Source organism: Nanorana parkeri, unplaced genomic scaffold (assembly GCF_000935625.1).
Source record: "Nanorana parkeri isolate BGI_ZX_2015 unplaced genomic scaffold, ASM93562v1 scaffold6, whole genome shotgun sequence".
Classification (NCBI taxonomy): Eukaryota; Metazoa; Chordata; class Amphibia; order Anura; family Dicroglossidae; genus Nanorana; species Nanorana parkeri.
In genome coordinates this window covers 4,964,103-4,989,742 of record NW_017306274.1, presented here as the reverse complement: position 1 = coordinate 4,989,742, position 25,640 = coordinate 4,964,103, and the positions used below count along the sequence as shown (strand labels likewise).

Sequence of the window (25,640 nt, the reverse complement as noted above, 5' to 3'; positions counted from 1 at the left end):
GGATGGATGATAAAGGATCCTGACAGCACTCAGCCCTGAGCTTGTTCTGCCGCACTATAAACAAATCTCTGCAGTGCTGCCAGTTTGGCCTTTACAGCTGGAGTTGCACTTTAAATGGTAAATTTAGGAACTCCCATCTATACCATGAATACATTTGTCGTCATTCCAGAAAAGATAAATACATTCTAAAAAATTAAAAAATGTCAGCTGACCGCAGATTAGAAATAGAAGGAAGTTTTTAATAAAACATATTAATACATAATTAGGAGGACCAGTCATGTGTCCTTATCAAGGGGGAGCTCAAGCGACTCCGGGAAGTTTCACATATGTCTGGAGGAAGAAGCCCGGGGACGCCTCCCATACATATCACTAGATTGGGATTTCCTCTATGAAACTATCAAATGTTCATTCAATCGAAGGTGACGCAATGGTGACATTTTATACCTCTGCCCTATACGATGCCATTGATTGGATGCTACAGCACCACGTAGGGTTATGTCCAGTATGGTCTGCGAGGGAGAGATATGCTAGTTCATTGAGCCGTTGGTGTGCTCCGTAGCTACCCTATATAATGGGGTTCACCCTTACATCGCATTCAGACACACAAGACTACATCTCCCGAGAGGCCAATCAAGACCACCCCCCAAATCTGTTCTTTATGTTCCCCTGTTCATTCATCAGCCATCCTCATAATGGGCACAGCAGGTGTACAGACCCGGGAACTCAGCACAGGGATGGTGGGAGCTCCTCATAATGGGCACAGCAGGTGTACAGACCCGGGAACTCAGCACAGGGATGGTGGGAGCTCCTCATAATGGGCACAGCAGGTGTACAGCACCTCATAATGGGCACTGCAGATGTTAACCGCTGGGAACTCAGCGCAGGGATGGCGGGAGCTCCTCCTAATGGGCACAGCAGGTGTACAGACCCGGGAACTCAGCACAGGGATGGTGGGAGCTCCTCATAATGGGCACAGCAGGTGTACAGACCCGGGAACTAAGCACAATGATGATGGGAGCTCCTCATAATGGGGCACAGCAGGTGTACAGAACCAGGAACTCAGCACAGGGATGGTGGGAGCTCCTCATAAGGGGCACAGCACAATGATGGTGGGAGCTCCTCATAATGGGGCACAACAGGTGTACAGACCCAGGAACTCAGCACAGGGATTGTGGGAGCCCCTCATAATGGGGCACAGCAGGTATACAGACCCGGGAACTCAGCACAGGGATGGTGGGAGCTCCTCATAATGGGCACATGTTTTCTGTGCTCTTCCCTTCAATTACCCATCTCTGTGCCACCTGCCACGGAAATGATACCCTGGCCCCTACCTGGTGAGAATGTTGGGGTTTGCGGGGGGCCTAGACGGTTCCAGCACTACACTTGTATGGAATCCAATGCTGGCGATCATTTTATTGGATCATCAGTGGAATTTGATTCTTTTGCAGGAAAATTGGGCTCAAAGAAAAGAAAATCTGAATATTCTGAAGAACCTCGAGTCCAGACTTGGTCCGCTGGTGCCGCCAAACTTCCCGGTGGTCTTCGGCTTCACCATCGGTTAGAGTTCGTGCACATCAATATTTTTTTTTTACAAAAATCTATGTATATATATACATTGCGTCTGTGGGGGAGGAAGCACCGGCTTAACCCGAAGCCGCGTTGGCGCCGGGACCTCGCCAGTCGGTGAAACTGAAGTAGCTGCTTGCGCCGTAGGCGATCATCACTAAGCAGGCGAAGAACTGCAAAACAAAGGTCAGAGGTCATCAGGATGGGGGAAGGTGACCTCGGCTCTCCAGCTGTTGTGGAACTACAAGTGCCACAAGGCATTGCAAGACTCTAACAGCCACAGGTATGACCCGCAGAGGCATGATGGGATATGTGGTCTCAGCACAGCTGGAGGACCGAGGTTGCCTATACTCTGGTTAAAGTAATAAATGGGGTTCATCATGTGACTTGAAATAAGTAGCAGGAGGTGGGGCTTAGGAGTAAAATGGATGCTGCACACGGGGGTCATATCTCCACCCCCTTCCCTTGCACTCAGCCATTTACAAACAGGTGTTTTGTGATTGGCCCGGCGGAGATGGTGGGCGGAGACATGACGCCAGTGCTGCTGTCTAACGGATACTCTGCAGTAAACAGGAAGTATAGCAGCAGCTGTAGTGTCCAACAAGACTAAGGCCAACCATACACTATACAATCTGATGAACATAAGATAACCGACGCGTTTCGAGGTCAGAAAACCATCACCCTTCATCAGGGCTACAAAATCAAGATATTAAACATGAAAGGTGATGTACAAGTATTGCAACTGATCTCTCATTAAAAATCTGAAAATATTGTTATCAGTTGTGATCGGCTTTGCCTTTGTGGCCCTGGTAAAGGAAGTTGTTTGGGGGATCCCGAAATGTGTCGGCTATTTATTTTTTTGTTCATCTTTCTGCCATTTGGGAAATCAATAAATGACACGTCTTGACCCTCAGAAGCAGTGGGTTTGGCACGACTTCTTTCAGTTAATCGCATACAGCGCTCCTAAATAGGGGCCAGTGGGCCGAATCAGCTATACATCCGGGTCCAACGCCTCAGTGGGGGGGTGGGGCATGGTAACAACCACCCAACATAACACCCACAAGTTGTATTAATAATATGATAACTCCCCCCCCCCGCCCCCCAGAGTCCAGGCTGTGTTCTCACTCACCGAGGCAGATGCTCTTTTGTTGTAGTCTTGGCCATTCATGCTCACGCCCACTCGTACGGAGGCGGCGCAGGCGATGAATCCGGTCACGTAGAGGAGGGTGGCCAAGGCGTCGTAGATGAACAGCTGGAGGGAGAGGACATAGAGATAGAATGAATGCGGGGGGCTCCAAACCTGAACCAGGATCAAGAAGAAAAAAAACCTCCAAACTTCCCATGATGCAACAGGAGACCTTTTCCTGCTCTGATCTAGCGGAGGCAACTGCAGACATTATTAAGGGTGTCCCCCATTGGAGGATTTCTTCTGGGGGGAGGGGGACAAGGGAAGGCAAAATATAAACGTCAGCTTTAAAAAAACTGGAACTTACCACTAACGGCCATGGAACAAAGGAAATTTTCCTCTGTATCTGGAGGAGGATGAGGATGAAGAGGACGAGGGTCACCACCCATTAACAATATAATAATAGGAATATAATAATAATATGAATATAATAATAATAGGAATATAATAATAATGGTAATAATAGGAATATAATAATCATATCGGAATAAAATCTCGGATCAGCTCTAACGCGTTCACTTCAAAAGTCACTTTCAATCATCTAAAATCTGCCGCAGAATACGGGGTGATCCCACCATGCAGGTCCTTGTTCAGGCACTTCCTGTTAGAAGGCGACCATTGTCTAATTTTGCATTGTCACCCTACTCACATGCCCGATGGCGACTACAAGGAGCCAGACCTACGCACATTACGCAGGCACGGTCCACGCATCGTCAGTATCAGGAAGCCGGTCCGGGGCGGTGATGCCCGGCTGATGGGTGTAGACAGGAAGTGGCTGAAAGAGGCTGCAGGAGATCGGCAGCACTGCAAGGGTTAAAAACGTGTGCCTTTGTCAGCCTATAAGAAGACAGCGGCTCTGACCCTTATCTACTCCACCCCAAAGTGAGGAAGGGTTAACATTTCTGACAATATTTCCTAATGTCATCCGGCTTTATGACTCACGGTCCGGTTCTACCGGTTCTTGATAGATGGGTTTTGTTTTGGTGTGACATATTCTGTGATCTTTTAGGATTCATTGATTGATGTTCCAGCCAATCACATTATTGCATTCTTGTTTTTTTTTTACAACAGCCCCGACGAAGGGGGAGCGTTGGTGCCCCCGAAACGCGTTGGCTGTTGTATGTTTCCTATTGGGGTCCTATATATTTGGTCTGGCACTCCCGTTAGGCTTTTTACATTTTGGGTCACCTAGATAAGGGGCCCCCCGAATTTTGTGGAAGATCAGCCTGACCCCCAGCTACTGCGCTCTACTTGGTTGGCCTATTACAACCATGCATTTCTGGTAAGATATGTCCAGCGCCTCCTGTCTGTGTCGTTATTGGTAGGAATGAGGAACTTGTTCCGAATCTGAGCTTCTCCGAACACAGATGCAGCTCCTACCGAACACAGGAGGAAGCTCCTTCCATGCCAGCCAATCAGCTGCAGGAGGGGAAGTCATGTGAGCAAAGCATGTGGCCTTATATGGCTACATGTCTATATATGGTAAATTATATTTACCATATATGGCTGTGGCCATATAAGGTCAATGACATCAACAGAAGCCTCCTGCCCCTTTGTTTACACGCAGCTGCAGGGCGGGAATACCCCAGGCCCTCAGCTGATTGGACAAAAGGCCTTATGTAACTTCCTTGCTCAGAGGTTCCGAAGCCGGACCACCCCTTACTAATTTTTACCTCACTTCCTGTCAGGACAAGGAGGACACAGACAAAAACACATTTATAGTAGAGTGGAGAAGGATTCGTACCTCTGAGAGGTTTTTTTTTTAATGCTTCCTGTCCCGTGACAACCCATTCCTACCATTCCTCATAGTGGTGTCATTGGGAGAGGAAGTGAGACAAATCCACCCAATCGGGTTACAGATGGAAACGTTTAGCAAATGACAGGAAATTTTAGCTCTTTCCTATCCAAAGTTTCAAAGAATTGGCTGGCATTAGGTTTACACCAGTGGTAGGCAACCTTATCATGTATTGCCATGCAGCCATTGTTTTGCCTTGCAGTGATGTCTCAGCCTTCACCTCCGAGCCCCATCCAAAGGCGGGATGTCTGTGTGTTCATCACGCCAACCGGTTTGGCATTTCGGCGTGGGGACGCGCTGACAGTGTTGCGCAATATCAGGACGGCGATTATTTTGTGTTTTGATCTTGACAACATCACCGCCAAGGTTAACCCTTCACATCCCCGGGAAAGATTTCACCACTTCAGAACACACACACACGTGTAGCCACTTGCTGCGCCCTCGGAGGGAAAGGGGGCCGGGGACGCCGCCGTCATCTCATACGTACAATGCAAAAAGTTCTACACCAGGGGTGGGCAGCTGTTGTGGAACTACAAGTCCCAGGAGGCAGTGCAACACTGACAGTTACAAACATGACTCCCAAAGGCAGAGGCATGTTGGAATTTGTAGGTAAAGCCTGCAGAGCATTGCAACCGCGATCAGTGCATGGTGGGTGCAATGTGCGGTCCCCTGCAGACTCCTCCCCCAGCCCTAGGTCCATACCAAGGAACAGACCTGCTGGAGGAAGTTATCGAAGGACTACGAGATCGGTGACATCACCACACATCCTCCAGGGACATCGACAAGTCCCTCTGCCTTGGTGGAAGATGGGACCGCTAGTCTTCCGTTGACAAATCACTCTTGTACGCGTGCTGCAAATTGTAAACAGCATGTGGTGTTAGGCGGGGGGTGCCTCTGCCAAAATGCGATCCTTGCAATCAATAGGACGCTTGTTGGTAGATCTAAAGGAGATTGTACAATCAGATTGTACCATGTGTGATAGATTTGGGTGAAACGCGTGGGAACGGGTTTTGCAATACAGAATTCCCATTGGGGAAAAAAAGTGGATTTCTGGATTCTCTGGATTGACATGGATGTCAATGTGAGCTGGCAGCTGAAAGCGGTGTGCTCCATTCTGCAGCTGCATCCTGGGCTCTGCTGGTCAGGGGTCTCCTTCATCTTCATTGTCACATTCTGTACAATCTTGTTTTGTTTGTATGTAACAAGCCGTGTCCTAGCTGTGAAAACATGTTTATATAGCGCACACGTTAAGCCAACACTCTGGAACACTTCTAAGCACTTAGCATTTATAGCGGGTTAGTGGGTGCTTGCCGTTGCTGAGCAGCTTTGTGTTCTGATTCCCGGCATTCATCTTCACCAGCGGCTGCCATGCTCACTAAGTCCTTATGGACGCCGGCGGACCGACTCCGGCCAAAACTATTTTGTGTGAGACAAGAACCCGGATATTACCTTGTAAAAGTAGCAGTGACATCATCACTGTGCTGTACATAGCCTGTGCAGGGGGCAGAGCTGTGGGAGGGGCCAGCAGGCTCCACCCACTACAGGAAACTACAGGAGGGGCGGAGACGAGACCAGTCACCCTGCACAAGGAGCAAACGCAGCTGTGACCGGTCTTTATTACAAGAGGGGGCAGAGACAAGACCAGTCACCCTGCACAAGGAGAGAGAGCCGCAGTGAGTGGTCTTTATTACAGGAGGGGGCGGAGACAAGACCAGTCACCCTGCACAAGGAGAGAGAGCCGCAGTGAGTGGTCTTTATTACAGGAGGGGGCGGAGACAAGACCAGTCACCCTGCACAAGGAGAGAGAGCCGCAGTGAGTGGTCTTTATTACAGGAGGGGGCGGAGACAAGACCAGTCACCCTGCACAAGGAGAGAGAGCCGCAGTGAGTGGTCTTTATTACAGGAGGGGGCGGAGACAAGACCAGTCACCCCGCACAAGGAGAGAGAGCAGCAGCAGTGACCGGTCTTTTTTACAGGGAACATCTTAGTGCTGTTGATTCCCATCAGCCTCTTTACAGCCAATTCCCGTCTACATGCACACCAGCGATGACTGCATGGCATTTCTCAGGACGGGTTTAATGAAGGTGACAACAGCGGTCCATGGCTGTGTAATATGCATGGAAACATCTGCTTGTAGTTTCCATCTGTGACAGAGTGACAACAGAGGAGCACAATTAAGGCGCGGGGAATAAGTGTTGTAACCCTATAGCAGGAAGTGCTTGGCGGGATCACTAGGTATAATTTTATTGAAAGCTGAAGATTTAAATATATTGAGACTGACTTATGAAACGACATTCACATGTTGAAGTGTATACAGGAGGTTTTAGTGATCGGAGATACATAAAGTTTTCTTTTGTTTGTTTCTAAATTCATGATCAGATTATTGATTATTTATGTCTGAGGATCCCAATAAACTCTGCAACCGGCCAAACAACATCTACCTCAGCCCCACGTCCTCCATCTCCGGCCTCCCCAAATAAGGCTAAGAAAGATTAAATCTTGGAATTCTTTATGGCTCATTGTCACCTTGTCACCAATATGCTGTCACTAATGCGTTGTCACCCTGTCACCAATGCGTTGTCACCCTGTCACCAATGCGCTGTCACCCTGTCACCAATGCATTGTCATCTTGTCAGCCATGCACTGCCACCCTGTCACCAATGCGCTGTCACCCTGTCACCAATGCGCTGTCACCCTGTCACCAATGCGCTGTCACCCTGTCACCAATGCATTGTCACCCTGTCACCAATATGCTGTCACCCTGTCACCAATATGCTGTCACCCTGTCACCAATGCGCTGTCACCCTGTCACCAATGCGCTGTCACCCTGTCACCAATGCGCTGTCACCCTGTCACCAATGCGCTGTCACCCTGTCACCAATGCGCTGTCACCCTGTCAGCAATGCGTCGTCACCCTGTCAGCAATGCGTTATCACCAATGTGTTGTCACCCTGTCAGCAATGCGTTATCACCAATGTGTTGTCACCCTGTCAGCAATTTGTTCTCGCCTTGCCACCTATGCCTTGTCACCCTGTCACCAATAGAGACTACAAGTGGCCATTTCAACACACATTACACAGACAAGGCCCACTGTTTCACCAACAATAACCCCGCCCTGTGAAATGCCGCCATCGGTGGAGTGCATGTAGACAGGAAGTGAGTACAAAGAGGCTGCAGGAGATGTGACGAAGGATGAATAAGAATAGGAAAAGAAGAATTATAATAAAAGATATCCGTTGTTTATAACAGGCCTCAACCCCTCCATGTGTGACGACCTCTGAACACCATCGGACAGCTGCGGCCGCTATCAGCCAGTCATTGCTTTGTAGAGGCGGAGCCCCCGTGATCTCAGATTGGATGAGCGCGGCGTGTGAATGATTCTCGGTCAGATTGTGTCGCTCAGGAAAACACACGGGAATCTCACGTTTTCTCACATCTCTGTGCAGTGTTTTCCCTTGTAAATGGTGTTGATGTGTTTACATAACAAACAAACTTTATTTATACATCCGGTGAGGAGAATGTCAACTTTGTGCACCTTTGCGTCCTCCTGATTCACACAACATTCACACGAGCTGATTCTGAAGCAGAACGGAGACTTTTTACCTCATAGACCTTAATGGGAGCGCCTGAAAATGTGTGTTTTTCAAGGCTAAACTACCCCAACCTCCTCCTAGTACGGAGCTTCCCATTGGCTGAAAAAATGCTCAGGCCTGAAAAATCGTGCAAACATTGTGAATGGCATCTCGCCATCCGTGCGTTTCGCTGTGCGTTGCCCTGCATTGAATAAAGTAATGCTACGGGGTGCATTTTGTTGCACTAAACACAGGGCCGGTGCTAGACTATTTTGCACTCTAGGCAAGACCAGCTAAAGCTTCTGCAGGCGACAGGTGGATGTAATTTAATTTGAAATAGCCAATAGCAGGCCGGCTAATGAAACCCCTCCCACTGAGCAGAGGAGCGAACCTGAGAGAAAGTTGTCTCTCAGTTACGCTCCTCTACTTGGTGGGCGGGTGCAATAGCCAGCCTGCTATTGGCTTTTGCAATTTGTTATAGATGGGGGGCGCCGTGGGGGGTGAATGGTCAAGGCTGCGCCCTAGGTAGCAGTGCGCTCTAGCCGGCTGCCTAGTGGCAGCACCGACCCTGGCTAAACATGGATACCGCGCCTTTAGTACAACACTATGGTGTGAATGGGACAAGTTCATTTTTGCACCCCACCTGATGGAAAGGACTAATCGGTACTACAGAAGCAACGACCCAAATTTATGAGGCGTTAGTGCGCATGTTCCAGCAGCTCATAGGAGGTAAGTATTGACCTGAGAAGGTGGGGGGATAAGTCAGCTTTGCCTAGTTAAGTGGGTTGGGGCCCGGGGGGGTTACTACAACGTGTCCTTTAAGGGTGTTCCTCAAGGTGTAATGGGCTTTAAATGGCTCCTGAGGGTTCCAGAAGCTCCATTCACCTACACCGAACCTGTCCTAAAAACATGACACGTATGAATTGTGGTCACGTGCAGTCACTCGCTTTACCCCAATGCACGGAAACACACGGCAATCTGTGACAATGCACATTCATTTGGAATGGCATTCCATTAAGAAGACAAATAGTGCGGACCAAATCAAGCGCCTTCCAATTATATCTTCTAAAACTGTTTATTACTGCCTTTGACCCCACTGGGGAGATTTCAGCCCACTTCCTGTCCTGGTGACCAAACAGGAAATGAGGCATCAAAGATGATAAAAAAGCTGAGAGAGGTTCTCACTCTTCCTCTCTCTATTCTATACCAAAAAAATAGGTTTTGGCTTAAATGTGTCCAGGGGAGGAGCCGGTACATGTCTGCAAGATCAAAAGTTCAATTGTAAAGTATAACTCCATCCAGTTGTTTTCCGGTGTTCTATCGAAAGCGAGAGTGACAGAGAGAGTGTTGTCACCCTATAATAGGAAGTGTCTGAACATGGACCTCCATGGCAGAATTACAGCGATGGGCTTTATTGCCATGCGCGTACAGCTGGTGTTCTATCGAAAGCTCCAACTCGTCGAAATCTCCAACTACCTCACTGCCGGGTCCTTGCAAGTTGGAGATTTCGACCAGACGGCGTTAGACTGCAAAACACAAAGACTGACGGAGCTTCTGTACAGCTGCATTATAAAAATATACAGCAGCTGGCAAACTCGACGAGTATTCTGAAAACGCTATGCGCGCATTAGCACCGCAACTGTACAGAGCTCCGGTCTTTCTGAGCACCGGAAGTCAGATAGTTGGAGATCTCGATGAGTTGGAGCTTCTGATAGAAGACCGGTTTGAGTAGGGGAATGCTTAGAACCTCTTCCTGTTCTTTGTAACCCTATCAGGGAGATCTAGTTTACTTTCTGCCCTTGTGATAACGTTGTCACCAGTAGAGGAAGTAAGTGTTGGAAATACAACAGCATACTGATTGTATTGCTTGTGTAACTGTCTTTTGAGCAGTAGATGGCGCTGTAGTGCAATGTAAGTCTCTATGGTTATGCATACTTATCTATGATATGTTTCCTGGTGATGCTGTATTCCTGTATACATACATGTAATGTCCTGCTAAGCAAGTAAAACTTAAGTCAGCATTCCTCAAGATCTCCGTGCTGAACACATAACTACAACATTAAGAAGTAATTTGTCCAACAGGGACACATAAAACCAGGGGCAAGCAGTTTGTAGTTTCTCCACAGTTGGAGGGCAGGGGATGCCCACCCCTGCTCAAACCAGTGCCGTCACAAGGGGGTGCGGCCGTCACCCGGTTGACACCATTGGAGGGATGACACCAAAATGGCTGACAGTCATTTTGGAGTAACCCCCTCTGAAAAGTCGGGCACTTGGTCATGGACCGAGAGCCCGACAGTTGCTCGAGAGAGAGGAGAGTTGAGACATCTACAGATGTTGCAGACCTCTACAGGAGATGGTCAGAGATTGTGGACATCTACAGGAGATGGTCAGAGATTGTGGACATCTACAGGAGATGATGAGAGACATCTACAGGAGATGTTCAGAGACTGCAGACATCTACAGGAGATGGTCAGAGACATCTACAGGAGATGGTCAGAGACATCTACAGGAGATGGTCAGAGATATCTACAGGAGATGCCCAGAGACATCTACAGAAGATGGTCAGAGACTGCAGACATCTACAGGAGATGGTGAGGAACATCTACAGGAGGTGGTCAAAGACTGCAGACATCTAGAGGTGATGGTGAGGAACATCTACAGGAGATGGTCAGAGACATCTACAGGAGATGGTCAGAGATATCTACAGGAGATGCCCAGAGACATCTACAGAAGATGGTCAGAGACTGCAGACATCTACAGGAGATGGTGAGGAACATCTACAGGAGGTGGTCAGAGACTGCAGACATCTAGGAGGTGATGGTCAGAGACTGCAGAAATCTAGAGGTGATGGTCAGAGACTGCAGACATATAGATATAGAGGTGATGGTCAGAGACTGCAGGTATGGGATAGAGAGACTGAGGTCTTAGTAGCGACTTCTACAGATCACGGCCATTATACCCCCTTTACGAATCAATACTTCCACATGTGCCCTCCCTAAAGCCACTTTACAAATGATAGATTTGATATTTCTCTTCACAACGTCCAGAACAAAAATAAAAGGGAAAAAAATATTTAAAAGGAGAAAGTAAGAGGGTGTGGAGGAAATAAACCAAAGGCCCCTCGGAAGGGAAAATTCCATTGGCTCTGGGGCCCAAGAGTCACACAAGAGGTGCCAAAAGGGACCATGCGGGCTGGGCTCCGGGGTCTGAACTGTTCCGTGTTTTAGGAAGTACAAATGTTTCCAGTCTCTTCAGTTCCCCAACCGATGGGGTGCCCAGAGGTGGCCCAACAATGAAATCGGCCTGTCTGTAAGTAACACACTGAACCCTGACCCACAGAGCTTACCATCTGATTACACCAACCAACTCAGTCCTAGATCTGAGCTGAGGTTTCTGTGGCCCCGGTATTCGTTACAAGGGATTGAATTTGCCATTTACTGTCCCTGTTATCTCGCTACGTGTGCCTGTAATGGATACAGAGTACAGGGTTACAGATAACAGGGAGTTCAATCATCACACTTGTACTTGGCAGCGCCATTGTTCCCAGGGGCACTCGAGAGGTAAGGAGGGGGATGGGAGGGAGGAGAAAGGCAGCAAACAAAGACATGGATTTAATTGCAGAAACTCGAAGGATCCCTTCAACGAGCACCTTACTCTGCAGCTAAAACAGGACGGGCAGATATTATACCCTGACACAGGAAGATAATGAGGGACATTGCACCATAGACAGTGGAGGTGGACCTGACGGTGGTTGTAGGAAACGTCACCTTGTAGATTATCGCCTAAACCTTTGTAAGCCCCAAATCTTCTAGAATCCCACAACGATGAGGAATTACAAAGGCTTGGCACCTGAAAGGAGGGGTACAACTGAGACTGATATTTGCAGATTTCTAGGATCTCCAGCAGCGAGGGCAGGACCCCTTGGTAAGGACCATGGATGGTGGGCAACAGATGTAGATAAGAGACAGCAGACATCTACAGGAGGTGGTCAGAGACAGCAGACATCTACAGGAGGTGGTCAGAGACAGCAGACATCTACAGGAGGTGGTCAGAGACAGCAGACATCTACAGGAGGTGGTCAGAGACAGCAGACATCTACAGGAGGTGGTCAGAGACAGCAGACATCTACAGGAGGTGGTCAGAGACAGCAGACATCTACAGGAGGTGGTCAGAGACAGCAGACATCTACAGGAGGTGGTCAGAGACAGCACACATCTACAGGAGGTGGTCAGAGACAGCACACATCTACAGGAGGTGGTCAGAGACAGCACACATCTACAGGAGGTAGTCAGAGACAGCAAACATCTACAGGAGATGGTCAGAGACAGCACACATCTACAGGAGGTGGTCAGAGACAGCAGACATCTACAGGAGGTGTTCAGAGACAGCATACAGTTACAGGAGATGGTTAGAGACAGCAGACATCTACAGGAGGTGGTCAGAGACAGCAGACATCTACAGGAGGTGGTCAGAGACAGCACACATCTACAGAAGGTGGTCAGAGACTGCAGACCCCCAGTTTAGGACTATGAATGGTGGGTGATACAGCAAGCTATTTATGAAAAATGTAATGATTTTGTTCTCCGGTCATCCACCAGTTTCTATTGGATCACGCCTTCAAGAATAGAATAAAAATCCCCCCCCTCCCTCCAAAACATAAACCCTGAACACGGGGGGTACACAAGTATCTGTAGCCCACCACACTGCAATCCAATCCACGGTCATATAGTGCAATATAGAGCCACATAGCAACTATCTCTCCCTGCACAATGGTCATGCTTCCCTAAACTCCTCTGACACACGGCTGTCAGGGACCCACCTTCATACAGCGAGGGGGCTGTCACATGACAAAGCCCCCATTATTGATCCTTCTAAACCAGCTGACCTAAGTTCAAAGGCCACGCGGTGCATTATGGTTACAAATAATTTGGTCTGCTGAATTTAAGGGACTACGAGCCTTGAAAACGCGAATTCTTTCAAGGTAAATGCTTCGGGTCCATGAGAGATTCAGTCAAGACCATCGGGGAGGCACCGTGAGGCCGGGGCTGGGACGGGCAGCAGCTCACCTCATGGTGGACCACCAGCTCCATCCCAACATCCAACTACGCATGGTAGCGCCAAACCCGGAACTCCTCCCTAGCCTATCTAGACGCGTTCGTGGTTTAGAAGACGAGGACGGGTACTTACCAGCTCGATAATCATGAGGATTCCAGGGATAGACCTGAGGAAGGATACGTCCGGCCTCATGAAGGATGCTCCATGGCTGGCAGCCTCCGATGTGCTGCTCGTGTGCGTGCTGACTTTGGCGGGGAATTCAGCCATGGCGGTGCGGCGGGTTCAGCTCAGCAGGGGAATCTCATACGGAATAGGTGAGTCTTGGAGGAGGTGAGCGATGGGCAGCACAAGGCAGGTCTGAGGATCTCTCCCTACCTGTCAGACGTAGGCTTCCCTAACAACGCCCCAGACATCAAGGTGCAGGAGGGAGGGGCGGGGAGCGGGCGGGTTAAACAGTAACAGGATCCTTGACACACCGTGCAAAGTCTAAGGAGACCGGTTCCCACCTGTGCTGGGCACGGCGCCCTTTTAATTAACCCTTGCAGCATCGCCACGACGCCGAACCCGCCTGAGGGTCTGGAAGGCGTACTAGACCCAAGAATAAAAATGTCATATATCGCAGGTGACCGATCCGTACATGTCATGGCGGCATTCCTTTTCTTCTTGGCTAATACAATAGCAAGTAGAGAGAAGTATCTGACAAAACTCCAGGGTCCTTGTAGCTTCCTGTGCGCTGAATTAAAATGTATCATCTTTCCAGCTACATCCTGTAAAACTACGACCCCCCTCCCCAATGTGATGTAGATTCTGTCATCATTTTATGATAAAATAATTTGGAAATAATTTCGTAGTGCAAATAAGGAAAGCAGCCAAGTGTGACAACCGTGCTCCTAGATACAGTATGGTTAGTGAGTGTGGTCACCCTAGAACAGGAAGTGTCATTAAGTGAGCGTTTTCCCCTTAGAACAGAAAGTGTCACTGAGTAAGTGTTTTAACCTGAGAACAGGAAGTGTCACTGAGTAAGTGTTGTCACTAGGGTTGCAGGTAGGGACAGTCCGGGTTTTGAATGCTGTGTCCAGGTTTCATGGCAGCAAAAACTTGGACACAAGATGTCAGGCAGTCAGGGGCAACCAAAATTAAGACATGGGCTACTGGCCCCCCACTAAAAACAGTCTCAACTGTGATATTTACATATGAATAAGCTACAAATCATTCTGCCCAAAAAAATGTCAGCGCATCGCTAGCATGTTCGGGTTTCGCTTGAAGAAAAGGTGGCAACCCTAGTTGTCACCCTAGAACAGGAAGTGTCATTGAGTGAGTGTTGTCACCCTAGGACAGGAAGTCTCATTGAGTAAGCGTGGTCACCCTAGAACAGGAAGAGTCTTTAAGTAAGCGTGGTCACCCTAGAACAGGAAGAGTCACTGAGTTAGCGTTGCCACCCTAGTACAGGAAGTGTCATTGAGTGAGTGTTGTCACCCTAGTACAGGAAGTGTCATTGAGTGAGTGTTGTCACCCTAGGACAGGAAGTCTCATTGAGTAAGTGTGGTCACTCTAGAACAGGAAATGTCTTTAAGTAAGCGTGGTCACCCTAGAACAGGAAGAGTCACTGAGTTAGTGTTTTCACCTGAGAACAGGAAGTGTTATTGAGTAAGCGTTGTCACCCTAGAACAGGAAGTGTCACTGAGTAAGCGTGGTCACCCTAGGACAGGAAGTGTCATTGAGTAAGCGTTGTCACCCTAGGACAGGAAGTGTCATGGAGTAAGTGTTATCACCCTAGGACAGGAAGTGTCATTAAGTTGTCACATCTCGTGCTTTGCCCCTGTCAGGAGCCTGGCACCCCGGGGGTTCAGGGACACTGTGACCGTCTCTTAAAGGCACACTCCATTCAGAACAGAAAATGAAGCCTTGAGATTCACACAGCGAGGACAGTCTAGCTGCTCAGTACATTGGGCATTGTTATATTGCACCAGCCCGCGCCGCCATCTCATAGTGAACCTGATGTGAGAACCCCTGCTTGTGACTCAGGAGAGGTGTCCCAAAACACACCCCCTGCACCAATCAGCAGAGAGCAGGAGCTTCGCTGATTAAAGAGCTGTAGCTATGGCTCAGCAGGGGAGTTTCAGACCTCTACAGAGAGACCTCTGCTTCCCCACAGAGAGCAAGGCTCCTCCTCTGCAGCATGCTGGCGGGGGTCAGGCTTGTCTACTCAGGCTGTGGCTGCTGCATAAAGAAAAACACCTGCAAGAGCTTTTGTTGTTCACACCCAAACATCACCGTGATTCATCCATCTGTACAGGATTCACCGGCTTCTAATAACACCCTCCATGCAGCGCTTTCACTTGGCCAGGATGTCGACATTTGTTTGATTCAGAGCTGTAAAGCTCCAACCCGACCATTAAAATCTTACAGAATCCTTAACCCGTTAATGTCATCCTAAAATTCATTGTCAGTATTATTAAAGGACAAAAAATTAATAAAATTAATAAAATAAATTAATAAAACAAATTAATTAATTAAATAAATAAATAAAATGAATTAATAAAATAAATTAATAAAATAAATAAATGAATAATGCACATATATTCACAAAAGAAAAGATCTGTGAATGGATGACATGGCTCTGTGGGCAGAGACAGCCGTGTCATTTAAAAAAAACAACAGCAGTCAGGAACCCCCGCCCCCCCTTTTCATGTAAGTTTGGGGGGGGGGGATTCGTAGACGATGCTACCATCCTGAATATAGGTGTAACATGAAACATGGTTTTAAAGGTGAACTTAGCCTTTGAATTTGCAGCTTTAATAAAGTAATACATTGTAAGTCAGCTATAAAGTGTATCTCTGGGTTAGACCTTTTTATTAGTTTTGGATCATGTGGGGAAGGGTTAGGACCCCTGTCAATGTTTTACTGGTTCAAATAGACATATCTGAGCGGTCGCTGGGACTTCAGAAGTTATGGATTGGATGACGGAAGCCTCAAGCTTCAGGCAAGCTCATTGGCTCTGGTAAGGCCGCTCACGTACAGCAAGGATCCGCTTGGTTGGTACCTTAAAGCAGTAAAAGGTGCGCCAAACCAAATGGTGAGAGAGATCACGTGACTTTAATGATTCATTATGTGATCGCATAGAAAAGCCAACGCATTTCGGGGGTCATTACGCTCCGCCTTCATCAGGGCTGGGAATTGTTACGAAGGTTTAGGTGGACTCAATGTAACCGGTAACCAGAGAAATCTCTATGACATCTGACTTCTCATGGGGAGCTCAGGAAAGCAAATCTCCCAATATTGTGTTTTTAGGCTTTAGGTTTTTATTGCTGTCAGTGTCCCCAGTGGGGAGATTTACCCCTCCACTTGTGCTGGTGAAAGTGAGTGACAATCCAACATTTTGAGTTATCCCTAGTGAGGGGAAATCTGACAAAGGGGACACCTGTTCCAGGGACAGCTGCCTAAGAGGGGAACTCCCCATAACTCGGGGGATATGCTAGGGGATAGGGGGCCATCCCTATAATGAGACAGCCGTTGCCTCAGGTGGCATCTCTTTGGGTCACGTGGGGCAGGGGGGATGTGGCAGGCAGAGCGGCCTGGTCCTGCTTAGCTCTTGGCAACCAGTGACCTTACTGGTTGCCAGGAGCTAAGCAGGACACCAGCCAGAGCGCCCCAGGTTGCTAAAAGCCGGGCAGGGAGATGTGTAAGGGCCATATGCATCTATCCACCCAGCTTATAGCAACCTGGGACACTCTGGCCGGTGTCCTGCTTAGCTCCTGGCAACCAGTAAGGTCAGCTGGCCGGGATGCTGGCCAGAGCTGGGTGGGGAGATAATGCAGAGCCAACACACCCAGGTTAGCGCGCACCGCCAACACCATTCCCCGCCTGGGACAGCAAGTGACGGGAATAAGCCCCAATGGTACACAGACAGCAAAAACAGTAACCTGGTAGGATTGTAAACCTCCCTACATACTATACATCCCCATTATCCGTGTTCTTTTCCAGGTACTGTATTTCAGTTTGGAGGTGACAGGGTCTCTTTAAACCTTGAATTTCCCATTCCCAGGCTGGGCTGTCGAGTACTTTAAAGTCTTTAAGAAATCTCATTAAAGCTTGCGCAATGTTTTATCGATGCCTGCACTGCTCTCGGCTCTTTCCACCAGGATCTACAATCTCTCGGCTGTGTGAATCAGGCTCATGAACCTGTCAGGTGACATCCAGCGCGGCAATGTCTTTTTCTGGGTAGGCAGAATCCCTGGGCGGTCAGGTGGAAAATCTGCGTTGTTTGCGTTGTCCTTTAATGTGTAACCAGCGCTGGAAAATTGGAATGGATGAGTTGACATAGACGTGAAGTAGACTGATGAGAAAGCTGAAGTGAACTTTTCACCCTAATACTAAATCCTCTTAGCATCTTGTAGGGTGTGATGTGAATCTCTAATGGACCTTCCGTGATCTGAACTTTGACCTTCTAGGACCCAGTCTCCAGACTCTTCATTTCAACATAAGTTTCTTTTTTCTAAGATTATATGTGCATTTAACATGTGAGAAGGCATTCAGATGACCTAATCTTCCTGTGCAATGTTGGTGACAGGGTCTCTTTAACATGTTACACTTATACAAGGTTTTCTGCCGGTTGGAAGCCGGTTGGATGACCAGTGAAACGTCTTCAAGAAGAATACAGGAAGTCCAGTTGCCTTGACTTATTTATTACAGATATACCATGACCTGGATGGATGAGAACCTTCACAGACATATTTTCTGCGATTAGGTTTAGATCTACTTTAAATACAAAATTACGAGTTTATCATTCTGAACATTTCTATATCCAACCACTACCATACATCTGTGAGATTGGCCTGTTACGTGATCGGCTTCACGATGACAGATGGTTCATGGAGAATGCTTATCGTGCAATAAAGTGACATCAGTCAGAGCACGAGACCTGCCCTGTAGATGGGAACGGATAGCAGTGAGTGATACGCCCTTTGAGCAATCATCATTGAGCATGTGATGAAGAAGAGAGTAAGCAGAGGTCCTGTCCAGTAACAGCCACACATCCAAACGGTCCAGAGATATGTAACCTGGTGACAATGCGGGGTTCAGGGGAGCAGCAGATGGGTACCACAAGTTCCCAGGGCCACACTGGACCTACCGAGGACTTTGTTATTCTTCCACCAGTATCTCTCCAACTTGTCATGGTCACCACTTCTCATGTTCACCACAGGTCACCAATAGGACACAGGTTAATCAGAACTTTACTAGTGCTTCATCAACTTGTCATGGACAGGACATCACTAGGACGCAGGTCAATCAGAGCTTCATTAATGCTTCTCCAATCACCCATCTCTCTCTCTCTTTTTTGGCCTCACGAAGAGAAGATTCAGCAGATCTGTTGACTCCATCCCCAAGTTCTCTTCACCGTGGTGCTTCTTCCTGGTTTTTGACCTATTCAGTACCTTTGGCCTCGCTTCTGCCCCTTCCTCCTGTAATTGTCTGCATTACCTCCCAAGTCATCATTATGGTGCGTTTGCAGTAGTTGCAGTCCTCAAAATGGTCTTTCTTTGAACAATATAAACTTTATTTTGTTCACACCATTGGTGGCAACAACAGGAGCACTTTCTCTTCGAGTTGTCCTCTCCACAGAGAGAATCAGAAATGTTTTCTCATTACCTCAGCTCCATGAAGGGGAAATTCCCCAAACTCTCCGATGGAGAGCACTAACTACAGGGTGACGTCTCATCCACAGTCTCCTCCAAAGGGTCACATAGACAATCTCTCCTTAATCACCACTAAACTGTGCTGAACCATATTGTGCATGTATGATTCAACACAGTTTAGTGGTGATTGAGAAGAAGTTGTCTATTTGACCCTTTGGAGGGACTGTGGAGGAGCTAAAATGAAAGACCCTAATGCACTTTTTTTGGCCACAGAATCCACCGATTTTCCACCGAGGGTTTCCACCTATCATAGAAAAGAGAACAAACAGGGAACTCCTTAGGGAGGTTAACCACATCCCCTCAAGAACCCCCTAACAGATACTGTACAGTGATACCCCAACCTTGATCAAGATGAGCTAGCCTGGCCCCACCTCCTAAGAATCCATATTGGTCCTTTAATGTGCACGAGAGATGCCGGGGAGGTAGAAGGGGGGCAGCCAAGTTTGACTTTTACATTAAAAGTCAAGATCTACAGTTAACTTCAATTGCCAATGCCTCTTGATCTAATTATGGTTTTCAGTAAAGATTACGTCTGCTTATATATATTTTTTTCAGCATGTTTCAGTTGGAATTGCCCACCCGGACTTTAACAGAAGAACAAGAACGCTGAATTCTTAATAACAATCACAAAACATAAAGCATCATATGTACAAAGAAACATGGACGGGAATTGATCAAAGCTGGAGCAGACAAAATCTGGAGCAGATGTGCATGGCAACCAATCAGCTTCTCTCTATTTTCAAAGCTTAGCTGAACAAACTGAAGAGAGAAGCTGATTGGTTGCTATGCACAGCTGCTCCAGTTTTAATAAATTCCCCCCACCATGTTTTGATGTAACCTGTGTAGCCCATTGTTGCTAGGGTTGCCACCTTCTCTTCAAACGAAACCCAGCAAACACTAGTGACGAGCGGACATTTTTGGGGGCGAATGAGTCACGGCATATTCATATGTAAATAGCGCTGCCAATTCATATGTAAATATCACAGTTGAGACTATTTTCAGTGGGGGGTCAGTAGCCCCTATCTTAATTTTGTTTGCCCCCGTCTGCCCGACATCTTGTGTCCGGGTTTCTGCTGCCATGAAACCTGGACACGGCATTCAAAACCCGACTGTCCGGGCAGGGCTGGATTTCCCACAAGGCCCAGCCTTGGGGCAGCAGGGGTGTGGAATTCCTATCACCCAACGCCGGGGACATGCAGTTCCGGGCGCCGGGCGGGTAGTTGTTTTCTACATTTGGGCAAGCAGAGCTAAATGTACAGCGGGGAAGCCGCCGCATGTTCTGTACAAGTGAGCCTGGCGATGTTGCCGAGATCACTTGTATGCAGCCTGCAGGTCTCCCTCTCCATGGGGGGGTTTGGCGGGCAGGGGGGCGCTTTGAGGAACCTGGTCTTGGGGCAGCAGAGAGAGTAAATCCGGCACTGTGTCCGGGTGAATCCTGGACATGTGGCAACCCTAAGGCCCCGTTCCCACTGCGCGATATGCAAATCGCGCGTTTGTCGCGCGATTTGCATATTGCGTGACATCGCGAGATTTGCCGCGCGATGTCGCGTTCAAGCTTGCATTAAGCAAGCTTGAATCGCGGCTAAATCCGCTCCAAAAAGGGTCCTGCTGTAGCGACACACGACCCGCGACAGCAGGACCCTTTGCCGCATTGGATTGCATTGGAGCGCAATATCGCGCGGTAATTTGCCGCGATATCGCGGGAATTACCGCGCGATAAATCGCTCAATGTGAACGGGGTCTAATTGTTGTGTACCATTGTAGGCTGAGAAAGGCTTACAAGTGACAGCGTCCTTACTATGATATCATCTCCTGGGTGCACCGGTTGCTATAAACACCTTTCAGTAATCCGAGCACAGCGATACACCCCATTATTGTCAGCGCTGACATTGATTGCAGATTCCTGAATGCTCCTCTGTAATTACTGTGTCAGGTTAAAGACAGGAACCCGTGGAGGGGTGACACATCTCAGGCATCAGTTTTATAATGACATCACCGCACAGCTCCTGACCTCTGCACACAAAAAGATAACACCTTGTCAAAGACAGAATGAGAATCTCCCCGTTGTTCCTGTAACATTTTGGATTTTCCGTCACTTCCTGTCCTAGTGAGGAAACAGAGATGGTGAATGTCTTCTGGGGGGGTACACAGATAGTAATGCAAAACTATAGAGAGAGGCCTTAGGAAGATTTCATGGTCACATGCTTTTGTTGGATAACACAAAGCCGATTTTTTGGGTTTCTTAATCAGGGCAAGAATATATTATGTATATTCCTGATGAAGGGGACCCTTAGAAGCCTCTGAATCGTGTTATCCAACCAAAGCTCCTGGTGACCAATAAATCATTTCTGGACTGTAAGCATAGTGTGGCACTTGTCTTCCTATGAACTCTCCATATAATGTACCAAGCACCTAGATATGAACCTTGTATTCTAGAGAGCTGCCAACTGGACAACAATCCAACGGAATCTGAACTACGGGGCCAGCACTCTGCCTCTTCATCTGATCGGTAATTGTAATGCTACCGCGCTCATGCCGACGAGGAGTGCCCGCCTTTTTGGGTTCGGTTCGTAGTACTGTACATACATTACAGGAAGTTGGCTCTTGTTAGACGTGCCGACGAGGGGTGCCCGCCTCTTCTTCCCGGGTCACTGTGAGGTTTTTACTGCTGTCTGTATCCTCATTAGAAAGATTTAATCTCACTTCCTGTCCTTGAGACAACAGGAAGTGAGAGGAAATCTACACCTAGGAAGGGGAATTCACTCCTGTCAGAGTTATCATGGGGAAAAAAGTGTCTCCACTGAAGCTTTATCACCAATCCTTGTTTCCACGACAACCCAAAATTTTCAAAATCCAATTGTCACAGGGACAGAAAGTGAGGTGGAATCTTCTGAACAGGGGCACACACAGCAGAACAAACTTAACAGGGGGTTAACCCTTCACTATGCTATCTGAAACAAAAACGTAAACATTTTTGGCTGGAGTTACACTTACAAAAATTTACATACAAATTCAACTTAAGAACAAACCTGCAGTCCCTATTGTGTTTGTAACCCGGGGACTCCCTGAACTTAAAAATGAACCTGTTATGATAGAAATATAGAAGAAGCCACTGTTGTCTTGTTTTGAAGAATATTGATGATATAAACTTGGATAGGATAGGAAAATAAATAAATAAAAATGGAGAAGGAAGTCAATGGGGCTCTGTGTCTTTCACACCCAATCATGTCCGACACCCATGAATTATAAATGCCGCCATTATTGGTAAATAAGAGTTAAGCATTGGATTGGTTCTCTAGCATGTAGGACTTTTCCCCCGATTAAAGAAATGCTTGAGTTAAATTAAAGAATATAGAAGGTATTATTATTAAATCTAACGACGGGGGTGGCAGGGAGGAGGAATGTCATCCTAATGCAAAGGACCAATATAGACAGGAGGCCATTGGGGGTACTCATGGACTCAACAAATTATTAAAGATTGACATACAGTTGAACCCATTTCCGGGGATGGTGGCGGTACTGAATAGAAGGCTGGAATGGGGAAATGTTAAATGAGTTTTGTTGGAAAGAGAATTTAAATATTTGTTAGTTATAGACAAAACCATACCAACACCTACAGGTGAAACTCAAATAATTAGAATATCGTGCAAAAGTAATTGCAGTAAGTGCTGCAAAAGGGGCCCAAACCAAGTACTGAGTACATATGCATGCTTGTACTTTTCAGAGGTCCGATATTGTTCTATGTACAATCCTTGTTTTATTGATTGCATGTAATAATCTACTTTTTTGAGGTTGTGGATTTGGGGTTCTTGGGGTTTTCATGAGCTGTAAGCCATAATCATCACAATTATGACAAATCACGGCTTGAATTATCTTGCTTTGCATGTAATGAGTATATCTCATATATTAGTTTCACCTTTTAAGTTGCATTAGTGAAATAAATGAACTTTGCACGATATTCTAATTATTCGAGTTTCACCTGTATATTATCTCCAAAATCCATAAAAACCCAAGTAAGCCCGTTGGTCATCCCATTGTGTCGGGGGTGGGAGGACCTACCCGAAAATAGGAAGGTACAGTGGTACCTCGGTTCACGAACACCTCTGTTCCCGAGCAATTCGATTCGTGACCAGGAAGTTCGTCGAAATGTTGCCTCCGTCCGCGAACTCCGCTTCCGGTGACGAACACAATCGCAGCCATTTTCCCTGCTCTGACACATGGTCGTGGCTTCCTCTAGTCCAGATCGCAGTTTGATTCGGTTCACAACCAAATCGGTTCGCGACCAGATGTGGATGCTAAATTGCAACCAGTGGCAAATAAATGACAGTCTAATGTACAGGACGTTAAAGAGTCCTGAAGGGGTTGTAGCATGGAAATTGAGGGTGAGTATGTTTTGGTGGGGGTGAATGTCAAACCATTAGGTGCATTTATCCCACATCGAGTGGGATGGGAGGCAGGCAGGAATTTGTTGGAGCGGGTGTTTAAGAACAAGGAAGAACATAATGACTTTCTTGTCACACAAAAAAAATGTTTTGTATTAATGAACAATTTCCTTTAATTTGATGGAGGGATTTACAGGGAGTAGCTATGGGGGCGGCATAGGCCTGGTTACCTCAGTAATAATAGGAGGAGAGTGGAGTTTACGCATCAGCACACGTCACCCTCTGGCTGAGATATGAAGATGATGTGTTGGTGGCAGGGAAGAGGAATGACTCTCAATTTGCCAAGCACGAGAAAGAACCAAATAACAACCAAAGTCATATTTCTGGCGTATACTCGGAAATAAACCACTTTTTGACTTTGGAATTATCAAGAAGAAAAATGGGGACAAGAACATTTCGGAAGCTGACTCTGGGTAATTCCTTCTACATGTGACCAGCCACCACCTCCAAAGTTAGAAGTGTAGTATACCCATGGACTAGTTCCTACAACTTCACAGGGACTGTTTTGTCCCTGTGAAGATGGGAGAACAGAAGTCTCTCTTAGAGATATAGTATAGGGGGTTATTCACTAAAGAGCCAAAGGATCCAGCCGTAGCTTTGGCTAATCCTTTGGTTCGCTTCGGCCAGCTATGCCCTTCGGTTCAGTCGGGCTATTCACAAAATAACAGTACAGCAGCCGAGCCGAACGCATGTGCTTCGGCTCGGCTGAGCCGTAGTGACACCCAAAGCGTGGAGAAAGGTCGGCCGAAACCGATGGATCTCCAAACAAATGGCCCGGACCTGCTAGAAGACTCTGGCAGGTGCCGGCCAATAGGAAACAGTTGGGCGGAGCTAGCTGTCACCGCTAGCTCTGCAAAATTGTTTTTTATTATTATTTTTTCTTTCAAATATTTTTATGGTTATTTTACATTTTCCAAATTTGTTTACATTTTTAAAATAATTTTTCAACTTTTTTTTTAATTGAACTATTTTGCTATTCCGCTCGCTACCTCTGAGGTGCCGAGCAGAATAGCCGAGCCGAATCCCGCTCGGCGGCATTCGGCTATTCACTTACTACCGAGAATAGGGGCGAACGGCAGCAAATGAGCTGTCGGAGCTTCGGCTCAGCCGATCCAGATGTTGGATCGGCTGAGTCGAAGTCCCTCTGCACTTCGGAGCAGAGCATGTTCGGCTGACCGAAGGCAGACAATGTGCGGCTGGTATTAGCCGATGTACGGGTGATATTAGCTGATGTACGGGTGATATTAGCCGATGTACTGGTGATATTAGCCGATGTACGGGTGATATTAGCCGATGTACTGGTGATATTAGCTGATGTACTGGTGATATTAGCTGATGTACGGGTGATATTAGCCGATGTACGGGTGATATTAGCTGATGTACTGGTGATATTAGCCCATGTACTGGTGATATTAGCTGATGTACTGGTGATATTAGCTGATGTACGGGTGATATTAGCCGATGTACTGGTGATATTAGCTGATGTACTGGTGATATTAGCCCATGTACGGGTGAAATGAGCCGCACAAGCCAGAAGTGAATTCTCAAACAGCGTTCGGCTCACTTCACTTCGGCTTGGTCATTCACTCGGCTGCCTTTGGCAGCTAAGTGAGTAATCCTGATAGAAATAGAGGAGATTTAGGGAAGGAGAGCCTAGGCTACTGACCGTAGCAGATTATTAGATGAAGAAATGAATCTGGAGAAAATGGTAGAATTGTTACAACCTTTAACACTCAATGGAATGGTATAGGAAGGATTCTGCAGGTCCATTGGTATGCACATTTGTTGGTTTCTGTTATAGAGACGATTGGGGTGGGTATCTGGCTTTGACATAAAAAAGGGTGACACCTTAGCGACTTGTTTGTTAAAATTGGGGTTCAGGCTTCCAATAGCGAAAGAAAGAACAAAAACAAGGACATGTTCAAATGTGGAGGATGCCCTATATGTAAATAAGCCGAGAAGGGAAGTGAGTTCTCTGAATGTGATGGATCCAAAGTGTTTCAGATCTATGAATTGTTCTTCATCTAGAGTCATCTATCAATATCGGGAATTTCCATACATATAAGACATAGAAACAGGTAATGAAAAAGTCCAGCGGCTGTTCATTTAGCCTCCTGTCACCATGTCTCCTAATGTGAAGGGGGACTTCATATCAGGATTATATGCATTATTCAGTAATATTGCATGATGGCCACTAGATGGAGCTGAGGAATATAGGAAATAAGTATTTATATCCTGTGCTCCTCAGCTCCATCTAGTGGCCATTAAGTGGTATTACATTCATCTTGAAAGGAAATTAACTACTAAGTACGTTCATTTTTGCCTCTA

General features: G+C 47.1%; 1 protein-coding gene across 1 annotated transcript; it reads right to left on the bottom strand.

Moving 5' to 3' along the window:
* Nucleotides 1–1,619: 1,619 nt before the first annotated feature.
* Nucleotides 1,620–13,611, bottom strand: PLLP (plasmolipin). Its single transcript, XM_018552967.1, is given in 6 exon segments — nucleotides 1,620–1,739; nucleotides 2,696–2,818; nucleotides 3,060–3,163; nucleotides 11,645–11,780; nucleotides 11,969–12,094; nucleotides 13,307–13,611. Coding segments are annotated over 6 exon segments (720 nt in total). The 5' UTR covers nucleotides 13,442–13,611; the 3' UTR covers nucleotides 1,620–1,643.
* Between the last annotated feature and the right edge of the window lie 12,029 nt (nucleotides 13,612–25,640).